At 39.7% G+C, this 12,060-nt stretch overlaps 1 protein-coding gene across 1 annotated transcript; it reads left to right on the top strand.

Annotated features, from left to right (window-relative positions):
• The first annotated feature begins 2,100 nt into the window (after positions 1–2,100).
• abhd10b (abhydrolase domain containing 10, depalmitoylase b) lies at positions 2,101–10,039 on the top strand. The gene is made up of 5 exons (XM_088322767.1): positions 2,101–2,243; positions 2,605–2,791; positions 5,514–5,625; positions 7,512–7,649; positions 9,439–10,039. The coding sequence occupies exons 1-5, from the start codon at positions 2,150–2,152 to the stop codon at positions 9,778–9,780; spliced, it is 873 nt and encodes a 290-aa protein (XP_088178893.1). The 5' UTR covers positions 2,101–2,149; the 3' UTR covers positions 9,781–10,039.
• The last annotated feature ends 2,021 nt before the right edge of the window (positions 10,040–12,060 follow it).

The following is a 12,060-nucleotide window of genomic DNA, read 5'->3' as shown; positions in this document are numbered from 1 at the left end:
TGTGGCAGCGATCCATTATCTCTGGTCGACTATTGCAACAAGTGGGGAGCATTTGAAAGGAGGGGAAGGGAGGCTACTTAGTGGTTTTTCTTATATTGTGGAGTATTAACCATGATAAACAGATTATAGTATCTTGGTTTTACTATCCTCATCATGTGTCAACAAACTATACCGATCTTTTCCTGTGGTGTGAAATAACAAGTGTCAACTCGCATTTGCAGGGCATTATCACCATCTACCGTTAAGAAGTGTAATTGACTCAAATATTTTTTGTTGTCTTAGCATTTGTTTTGCCAAGGTAAATACCTGTAATGAAAAGCGGCACGCGACCCACTTTCTGCTCCGGACACACCAGTTGAGAAACACTGCTTTAAACCCTATTTATGACACAATATAAATATCCAACAGAATGATATAAGGATATTTTTAAAATGTAACTAAGTTTTAGAATACATGTATATAACATAATTATGGGGCAGCTGAGTGGTTGGCACTTGTGCAGCACAGTTCTGAGGTCATGAGATCGAACCTTCCTGTGTGGAGTTTGCATTTTCTCCCCGTCCTTGCGTGGGTCTCCTCTGGGCACTTCGGTTTCCTTCCACATTCCAAAAACATGGAGGTTAATTTGTCGGTCCAAATTGTCCCTAGGTGTGAATAAGCGAGTGAGTTGTCTGTCTCTGTGTGCCCTGCGGCTGGCTGGCAACCAGTTCAGGGTTTCCCCTGCCCACTGCCCGAAGATAGCAGGGATGGACTCCAGCACCCCTGCGACCCCACTGAGGATAAGCGGTGCAGATAATGGATGGATGTGTACAACATTTAGTCCTATAAGAAGTGACGTGTTTGTTGCTTACTGTGGTCCAAATTTAGCCCCCAAAAGCTGTTTTTTCTTGAAAAAGACGTTTTATCTACTTTCACTTTTCAAACAAATACTTTTTCCGGACGTTGGATTTTGGTCTTAATCGGACATGATTTAGGACCAAAATTGACATCTTAAAATGTGATTGTGTTTAGTCATTAAGCTTGGACAAAATTAAGTCAAGGATAGTTTGTGTTTGTCGTCTAATGTGGTACAAATGTAGCCTATAAAAGCGGTCTATTCAACATCTCGAAAAATGCTCTTTTTACGTTCACTTTTCAAAGAAGTCTTCTGGTTGTAACTTGTTTGACAATTTTTTGAGGTTTTTACAACTAGTTTTTTTGCTAGTATTACAAAAATATACAAATTAGGCAAAAACATGAATTACTTTATTTATTTATTTTCATTCTATTTTGTTTCATTTTCAACATATTACCTAGTGTTTACGATGTTTGTGTACTGTAATGCTAAATCTAATTCACCCTGGTCATCCTGAAAGGGGGATTACCACTTGTGAGGTCCCTTCTCAAGGTTTCTCTTTTTCCTCACACTGAGGTTTTGAGTAGTTCCTTGCCCGCATGTTGGTTTAAGATCAGGTAAGTGTGTAATTGTAATCCTGTGCAGTCCTTTGAGAAATTTTTGTGATTAAGGGCTGTATAAAAAATGTGACTTGACTTGACTTTCATTCCTTTTAATTACTGTGTGTCTTTTGTTACTTCAGTGTTCGTGTTGATTATAACGAAAACTCAAATAACCCAACTCAAAATATTGAAATATTGAGAAAAAGTACACTAGTAGGCTGCCTGTAAGCCATAATCAGCTATGTTAAATTAAAAGGCTTCCTATATGACAGTTGATTTGTAATGAACACATAATGCATGGCATTTCTCATATTGTATTACTGAAAATGAAGGCATTTATCACTGTATTCTAATTCACCGAGACAGCCCCGTGTTTAGAAACTCATTTCTAGAAATATAGATGAGCACTTCTGTCATTGGACTGTTTATATACTGACACACGCAAGATGGCAGACTTTCTTACATATTCCAATTTGGAATTAAAACATTCGAAGCGGGATTTATAAATGAATATATGTCTGTATATTTTGTGAGCCAGTTTCTTTTGTAATTCATTTTTCTGTGTTGTATTTGTTTTACTTTTTAATTTCTAATTGTGTTTTGAATGAACATTTTATTCTTGTGTATGTTCCGTGAAAATACTTCCTAAAACGAGACCTCGCCGCCACTTATCGCGATACTTTCTCCCCCCATCAGTGTCTCGCACTCCAGTATGGCAGCCGTCGCGTTGAGGTCTTGTCGCAGAGGGCTTTCACGCTTTTTGAGCCAAGGGAGCCTCGTCGCTGCCCCCAACGCCCATTCAAAAGGTTATCTACTTCTTTATTCCTTTAATTTTGCGTTAACACTGCGTGTTTCCACCCGAGTGGGCTTAAACCCATGCGAGGGGGTGTGGCTTTAAAGAATTGCGTCGTTTTGAAACATGATTGTACATTTTGTGCTCGTCACTAACATGACAATCTCATCACTCGTGATAATTCACGTGTATATGACCTTTCATTTTGTGTTAAATTTTCTGATACATGCAAGCTTTCTTGAGTATGCCTTATTTTAACGACATGTTGACTTTTACATAACTTGCAATACTGACCTCTTGCTAATATACCTAACATGCAACACTGATCTCTTGTTTTACATAACATGAAAAACTATAACATGTATGTCCTCCAGATCACCGGAGACATAAGTCCACCGTTCAGTATGCCTCCAGACCGGATCTTCCAAAATTAGCCTACAGGAGGGTGAAGGGCAAAAGCCCAGGGGTGATCTTCTTGCCCGGCTACAGGTCCAATATGAATGGACAGAAAGCTGAAGCGTTAGAAGAGTTCTGCAGGTCGCTTGGACACTCGTATCTCAGGTGAGAACCTAACCAACTTTCTATTCATCACATAGGTCAGGGGTGGCCAACCCAGTCCTCGAAAGACGCACGTCCTGCATGTTTTGGACTTTTCGCTTCTTAAATAAAGGTGATGCCAATTTTCAGCTTGTTGGCAAGCTGTGTGGCAGCTTGATAGGAATCACCTGTGGTAGAGCACAGAAACTTGAAACATGCAGGGCATGCGGCTGTCGATGACCAGCTTGGTCACCCCTGACATGGTTTATTGATCTAAAATTGAGACCATATTCATTAGACCCTTACGATACAATATTAATTCGTTCGGGGTTGGGTATTGCAAAGTGAGACTGCCGTATAGCCGGGATATAAGGTTATGATAGCAAATGCCTTCGGAAGCCAGGTACCCAGATAAGAACCTTAAAACAACAATGTAGTACTTAGGAATGCCCTCTAGAGGATCCTAAACACAACCCAAAAGATCACTGGCTTCCCCCTGCCCATCTTGGAGGACATTGCTAGCTCTCACTTCCTCAGCAGAGCTAAACACATCGTGAAGGACCTATCACACTCCAGCAACCGCTTTTTCGAACGGTTACCATCAGGCAGACGGTTCAGAACAGACTGAAGGAGTTTCTTCCTCAGAGCTATCCACAGACTAAACTTCAAGCACACATAAGACACCTGGTACATAGTCCAATATCTTGGTTGTGTATAGTTGTTATTTTAGATGTGAATATACTTTATATTTTTCTGTCTATTATATTTCATATTTGTGTGTTTTGCCAACTGGTGCGCAACTCTAATTTCGTTGTAGCGACACAATGATAATAAAGATGATTCTGTTTCAGTAAGTACTACTAATTCGTAACACACGTGAGCATTCGTGAATAACATTAAAATTAAATGTACAGGTTGGTTGAGTGGAGTTGCTGGTGGATGGTTGAGACAGCGGATTAAAATTTAAACTGATTTCAAAATCCCTTACTTGCGAAAATTGTCATTCTCAAGATTTCGTTGCTGTAATCAGCTCCTTATTTTTAATAAGTCCAAATCGTCGATTAGTTACGTCTGTGCAACTAAGTTATGGTAGTGATTCATGTGCACTCTTTTTACTTGATAATTGCATGCTTCGTTTCCACAGTTCTCATGGTTTGCTTCTCCTTTTAGCATCACTGCAAGCCTTGGAACCAATAGCGTATACACAATATACGCAGTAGGAAAAATACAGTTTTTTATCGCTGATTTGCCATGTCTTTACGGCACACACAGGATTTTGAACTAAATGAAAAGAAAGGCATCTCAGCCAATAGCAAATGGGTATTTTTTAAAAATACCTAACGCACACTAGAGCAGACCAGCATCTTCAAGACAATTTTACATACACTGCAAATTTTGGGGCACGCAAAATAATTTGTTGAGGTCTTATAGTGGGGAAAATTACATAAAGAGGGACAGAAAGACATCTTATTTCACTCAGGCGGGGGTGCTGGATTCTTGGGTCTTCTGTACATAATATACTGCAAAAAAAAGAAGAAGCCAAGGATGCTTGCTTCATGCCAGGATTTCAAAACAAATCAGCCTTATAATGAGCGTACTATAATCTAAATATAAAAAACAAATATGTTGGTTGCGTTTCAAACCTGATCAACTACTTTCAGAAGTAGTTAGATGATTACCTTTGGTGGAGGCAACGACATTTATGCTTTTGTAATGGGAAGAAAATAAATTGGATCATATTGCTTGCTAAAAAGAGGCAAGACCTTGAGCCCGACCTGAAATCCGCTTTTATTTTTAATTCTCGGCCCATTATTGTTCTTCGTTCAAACGATCGTTTTTGACCCTCTCTCATGCAGCCTGCGGCGGCGCGCTGTCGGTGGTGACGTTAGACTCAAAGAACCGGGCACGTGGCAGGGGAGCAGCGTCAGCTAAAATCACCCCTCCTTCTCCCAAGTCCTTAGAAATAAAATATGAAAAATCGTGCTTGCTTCTGGCACGGCCCTGCAAATCAAGTCAGCTTGTCGGGCTTGGGCTGGGTCGGGCTTCAATAACCATGGGCCGGTCGGACTGAATTATTTTTAGGCCCAATCTTACCCTGTATTTCTTACTATAGAAGAAATGGTCTGCTTCTAAGCTCGGTGGTTCGCGCCCCGGCCGAGTCATTCCTAAGACTTAAAAAGTGGTCGGCGGCGCCCTCTGTTGGCTGCGGCTGCATCGGCTCGCTACAACGGGTCAGGTGCAATCGACATTTCGTTCTGTGTACATTGTTACACAGAATGACAATACAAGGAAATTATTATTATTATTATTATTATTAAAACACACTTCTACTCTATAGCATATGAATAACCTATACTTTTCTTGTACAATGTCTCTGTATTATTTGTGATTGCAACATCCTTTGCTGTCTGGTAATCCTGAAAGGGGGATGCCACATGTGCGGTCCCTTCTCAAGGTTTCTTCATTTTCCTCATGTTGAGGTTTTTGAGTTTTTCCTTGCCCTCATGTTGGTTCCAGATCAGGGGATGGTGTAATAATAGTCTGAAAAAATTGTCTGTGTAATAACCTGTGAAGCCCTTTGAGACTCTTTGTGATTAAGGGCTATACACATAAAAATGACTTGACTTGACTTGACTTCCCAGCTACTGACAAAAGTGTCACTAACTTATTTCAACTGATCTCATCCAAGCATTTTATTGGTCACGGGTGTAGATAAAAATATATATTCCCAATTTTGCCTACAAAGGTTCGACTACACAGGACACGGAGCCTCAGAAGGGGTCCTGGAAGAGGGGACAATCGGCACGTGGAAAAAAGATGTCCTTTTTATGCTTGATGAATATGCAGAGGGCCCACAGGTAAAGAGGGCTCCGGCTTTTAACCGATTTTGTCGTTTTTAATGTGTGAGCTGACACAGTTCCGCAAATACCTGTTTTACTTCCTGTAGCCACAAAAAGATTCAAATATAGTGGAACCTCGGTTCTCGACCATAATCCGTTCCAGAACCCTGTTCGAAAACCAATTTGGTCGATCACCGAAAATCATTTTTGCCATTAAAAGGAATGTAAAATCATTTTAATCCGTTCCAACACCCTGAACGCTTACAATGAACGTAAACATGAAGCTAACCCAGGCTAACCGTGCGTTAGTGTAATCTTCCGTACGAAAGATTACGCTAACATGAACGTGTACAACTAAAAAAATCAGGTCGTTTACACATCATTTAGCACCCGGGTCTCCACAAAAAGTGGTGAGCGGTTAAAGGATAAAGAAAAGAATTATGAATAGGATTTCTTACCTTTGTGGTGCTCAGCAGAAGCCATGCTGTATGTATAGCGAGACCGGAAACTCGCACACCTTCATATTTTGCTATTATTTCTTTCTTAAATGCAATAGTTGTACGCACTACCCTTCTTTTTTCACCTGTAGCAACTTTGCTGCTTGCACCGAACTTCTTCCGAGGCATAATTAGGGGCTAAAACACTCTGTTCACCGATATCTAAAGCGAAAGCAAAAAGAAGTGCGCGCGCACGTCATAACAGTTCTTCACAAGGGGTGGGGGCAATCTACACCCGTACGCCGCTCAGCATCGCCCCTAGCGTACAGGCGTTCGAACTCCGATTTTTTTGAACGAAAAGCGAAGCAAGAATTTCTCGAATTTTTGGTCGAGAACCGATTTGTTTGAACTGAAAGGCGTTCAAAACCCGAGGTTCCACTGTACTTGTCTTTGTTAGTGTCATCATCTTGCCACAAGGTGTCACTGTTTTACCTCAGACACAACAAAAAAATTACCGTACATTTCGGTGGTACCTCTTCAAGCTTAATTCCTTCCAACATCGTGCTCATAGCTTGAACTGCTCATGTCACAAACACATTTTCCCGATATGAAACATTAAAAACTAATTTGTCTGTTCCTATCCTCCCAAAAGATTCCAAGTGAACCTCAAATGGCTAGAAAAAACACCTTCTTCATCACTTAACACATTCAAAAAGTAATTAAAAATACTGATAGTAATAAGATAAATAAGATGATATTAATGACATAAAAATATGAGTAAATATGATCACTTACCATGGAGGCTATTGCTGTAACAAAGGTGTGCGCGTGGTGCGGAGTAGGGAGGCGTTTGCAAGGAGAAGTGAATGAGATCGCATTCCTGTCAAAATGATTTTCCTGAACTTTGTTCTCTGATCATTTCAACTTATGTGCGCCATATAATAATTTTTTATTTCAGAATTTCTTTTTCTAAAAAAATTACCGACCCAACTCGTCTTTCCCACTTCAGCTCTAAACCATATATGTCACGGTCACTGGTAGCAGACCATGACTCTAACACACTTCAAAGTTACTGTAACTTTAAATGAACTTACACACCAAAAAAAATTAAAAATTACAGCACTTTTTTGCCTGTAGTGGTTTGTATGCGCAAACTGGAGTGAGCTGGTGCTGGCAGTTAGCAGTCACGAGTGTTAAGCATTCTCTAGTGGTAGCCTCTGGGATTGCTTGTGACTTGGATTTTCTTTTGTGTCGTGAGCAAGATTTTTCTACCCAAAAGAACTGGTATATTGAAATTTTCACGTTTAGAGGTGCTTGTATAAAGCGGCGCCTTTGTACTTTTTTGTTAGTGTCATCATCTTCTAACAAGGTGACACTGTTTTACATACATAGATGCAATAACAAAATTAAAATACACTAAATTTAGTCCAAATAGTAGCTTCTAATAAATCCTTTTTTTCCTTGAAGATTCTTGTGGGCTCCAGTCTCGGTGGCTGGCTCATGCTACTGGCGGCCATCGCACGTCCAGAGAAAACCGCTGCTCTTGTGGGAATCTCTACGGCCGCCGACCACATCGTCACATCCTACAACTCTCTTCCACTGGAGGTGGGATCGTTATGTACTGTCTTGACCTAAATACAGTGAAACCCCGGGATACGGGATGAATCCGTTCTGAGTTGGGGATCGCAAAACGAAATTGCCATATAGGAGGGGATAGAAACTTATGGTATTTTGCTCCTAACCCCTGGTACCTCAGATGAAAACATTAGAGTAACAAAATAGTTAATAATAAGTAGCGGCACCGTGGCTGAGTGGTTAAGATGCATGTTTTCCCTGTGCCTGAATGGTTTTCCTCCCACGTTCCAAAAAACATGTATGTCGAATGATTGGCAAGTCCAAGTTGTGCCTAGGTGTTGATGAATTGTCAGTCTCTGTGTGCCCTGCGACTAGCTGGCAACCAGTTCAGGGTGTCCATTTCCTCACTGCCTGAAGACAGCTGGGTTAGGCTTTAGCGCCCCCTTGACTCTAGTTAGGGTAAGCGGTGCAGAAAATCGATAAATAGAAAATACTAGTTATATGTAAATGGAAAAACACAATTTAACTTACCTTTGTTGTGATCTGACGTGAGCCGATCGAGTCTAGTAGGGGGTGGATGCAGAAGGGAGGAAGAGACGATGACAGTGAAATTAAAATTAAACTCATTCATCATCAGATACCCCAAAGACTTGTTTCCCTCATTGTGATTTTGTGTGTTTATATCTTTCAGGACAACTTTGTTGTTTCCATTCTCTAGCCTGGTATCATGACTGAAAATAGCGTGATGATGAGATCTAACCTAATGCCTTTTTGTCTGTGGTCTGTATCCATAGTGGTCTAGTGGATAGCATTCGGTGCCCTCCCTGCCGCAATTCGGGTTTGATTCCCGTTAAATCCAGTGTTTTGCAACTAATCAGTGATCCGGTGCGCATCATAATGCAGAAAATACGGATTTTTTTGTTGATGTCGTAGAGTGGGGGAAAAGGCCATCAAGAGAGTCTGGAAAAAAAATCATCTTATTCAACACCATAAAGTGAAATTGTTTAAAGCAGGTACGTCTAAAATACGGCGCGGGCAAGATCCGGGTGGTTAAATGTTTCAATTCGTCTCGCTGTAAATTTCGGAGTATGCAAAAAAAAAAAAAAAAAAAAAAAAAAGCAAGTCTTTCATTTCTATCCAAAGTAAGGTTTTTTGATAAATACAAACCAAATGCTTTCCGCTGCTAGAAGTCAGAAAAGGTTTAAAAGAGCTGACGTCTGGTTTCATGTTAGTGCAGTATATTTCTTTTCTGCTTAAATATGCCCAGCCTAGTAGTTTGGTCTGATTTTATTGCCCGTTCACTGTTAAAACTCGTATGTAGTATTTATTTTTTTCTAATTTATCTGTAAGCATTATGAGTGAAGCATATTTTCATCCTTCGCTCCCACTTGTGTTTATGTTTTTGATAATTGTAGTGAGTTGGTTCAGATGTAAAACTGTATTTACTTAACTCTTAAAATAATCAAATTGTTAACACATTCCATGCGAGACATGAAAACGTTTTTTCCCTTGTTTGTGAAAAAATATGTTGTGCTTAGAAATGATCCCTGATCATCCGTGATTTTGGGGTTGGCTCCACATGTAGGCTGATTGTAAAGGCATAGTACTTAAAAATATAGCTCAATATTTGGTTTTGACATTTCTTTACTGATCCGGCCCACTTGAAAAGAAAGTCTGGATCCAGCCCTCGAGCCAATCCGAGTTTGACATGCCAGGTGTAATGTGTTGTCACCGTATCCCGGGGGGGTCTATTGTCTACCAATGTTGCTATTCTACCTAGAGGTTTTTCTCTGAGACCCGATCATGTTGTGCCACACAGTCAAAGATGAAGTTCCAGGAGAATGGCGAGTGGACAGTACCGAGCAAGCACTCTGAGGACGGCACGTATAAATTTAGTATGGACTTCCTGCGTGAGGCAGAGAACCACTGTGTGCTGCACAGCCCGCTACCGGTTACATGCCCGGTACGCCTCATCCATGGCTTGAAGGACGAGGACGTACCGTGGCATATTTCCATGCAGGTGGCGGAACGCGTGCTCAGCACCGACGTGGACGTCATATTGAGGCGTTACGGCCATCACCGAATGTCAGAAAAAGACGACATCAAGCTCATGGTCTACACTATCGACGACCTAATAGACAAGTTGACCACCATGGTGTGATCCTCAGGTACTGGGGTCCAGGAGGGCGGATTAGCACCTAAGACTGTTTACTACCAAATAAGGGAAGTTGCCCTAAAATGACGTTTTATCCTGTCTTCGTATTGCCCTTCGCATATTAGTTTGTGTTTCAGTATTAGACGGGTCACTCCCCACTTCTACTGCTCCTCGTCCTTCCGTTTGAACAAGTCTCATGAGTTCTTGTGCCTTTTTTACATTTTTAATTCACTTCTCTACCCAATAAAACTTCTGCACACTGTCAGGGCAGTTTGTACTATTATTGAATCCAAAATGATCTTCACATAAGAGTTTGACGTTGAGGATTCTAGAACGGGGGTAGGGTGATTTTTTTTTTTAGACTTGTTGAACAAACATGGACAAGACAACTTGTTAATGTGATTTGAAAGGATATTATGTAATATTTTGCACCTCTGAGTGGCCACAAAAATAAATCGAAAAACAACATTAATTCGAATAATTAAGCAAAAATACATGAACTATCATATAAAAGTGCGCTTTTCAAATACTCTCAGGCCGAGAAATTAGTATTCTACATAACATGAGGCTAACTTAGAGAGAGATGATCTTGTTGACAAGGTTATCCCCAAAAACCTTGTGAAAGCTTGGGAAAAAAATAACAAGAAAAATATTGTGTTCACCTTGAGTCTCCATAGTTGGCTTTCTTCTTTGTGCATTGCTGCACTCGTTTTCAGTTGCATGCACTACACAACACAGTGACCTCTTGTTTATTTATTGGTAAGATTATATATTCAAATTATTAATGAATATCTGATTTTAAAAGTAAAATTTGTATTCATTGGATTTTGTTTACACAACATCGATACATCAAATACAAAACTGACACTTTGTAACGAGAGAGTTTTATACGTACTGTGTATCGATTAAACATTATAATGAAATACAAGTAAAAAAATTGATAAAACTAATCATTTTTAAGGTTTGTTCGGAAGTATTCAGTTGAAAAATAAACCGTATATGAGCCAGTATTAATATTTTGGTAAAACAGAAAATACTGCCCAAAAACCTTTTAAAAAAAGAACAAAAAACCACACCAGAAAACCATTACATTTACTACTCATCAATTCGTTTGGTAACGATTTTCATTTGCAACTATAAAATCGTTTTTGACTTTTTAATAACAGATTTATGACAGATTGGTCCCGCTATGGTTGTGAATGTAGTCATTAGATCTGAGTACTGTTAATAGACATTCGCAAAAGTAGCAATTATTGTTCCTCCTTGGTTTTTCTTCATAATTGTTTTGTTTCCATTGTTACAGCGTTCTAACTTAGCTTGAGTAGCGACTCCGGTGCCCTCTTTGAAGGTCTTGGAAATTGCAAGCTTTGATTCCGTGGTTATCATGTTTTTGCTTCTCTTTTTAGCATCACTAACAAACGGGCAGAGAAAAAGAGAACTCCTTAGCCTTGTGGGTGGTCGGAACTTTTCTCACCTCTTTCCTAGTGACGTTGTTTAGCAATGGCCAGCTGGGCTGTTGATCATTGACACGTAATTTGGCCCACTCCGGATTGTGCTTAATGGGGCGGCGCCGCTCAGCGACCTTTTAACTGGCCCCGTCTGTCACCTTTGTGTCCTCACGCATGAGCGAGAACATGAATCGAAGATTTTTTATGGCGTACATTCTTTAAACTGAGATTATTTATGAGAGGTGTGGTCTAACAAAATCCATAACACTGTGTTACAATTTTTTAGGTTTAGGCATTTTGCAGTATTCCTAAAGGCGATTGTTATCATTTGGAATTTGCGCCTCGTCTAATGAATATTTTATGGCACAAAAGGTCGTTAATGTATTTTTAATTACCCACCAGAGTTGCTAATTGGAAGTCTAGGCTCGCCTAATAGATTTTGTTTTATTCTAAACATCGTACACCCTTTGAAGGTTCTTTATTGTTTTTGGATCAGGGTGGACCTAAACCAACAAAAAAAATTCCAGCAAAGCTTCACTTGATCTCATTTCTCAACGTGGAATAAATACTGGAATACATACTGTAGCATTAAAAATTGATTTTGTTTTTCCATTTTCCAGAAGATACTGTACATAAGGTTGCTTAGCACAACAATACAAGCAAAAATCCTCACGGCAAAAGAGACTGTTTTTTTAGTGTCTCCTCGTGACAAAAAAAATGTAATGGATTAATAAGTATTTATTTTTTATTTTTTTAAACACAAATAAAACATTAATTTTCCAATAAATTCTTGTGCTTTTGGTTACTTTTGGAAATGTTTAGTTTGGATATGATTTTG

This window comes from Urocampus carinirostris, chromosome 18 (assembly GCF_059441175.1).
Source record: "Urocampus carinirostris isolate Australia breed hairy pipefish chromosome 18, RoL_Ucar_1.0, whole genome shotgun sequence".
Lineage (NCBI taxonomy): Eukaryota > Metazoa > Chordata > Actinopteri > Syngnathiformes > Syngnathidae > Urocampus > Urocampus carinirostris.
This window is presented reverse-complemented; position numbering and strand designations above follow the sequence as displayed.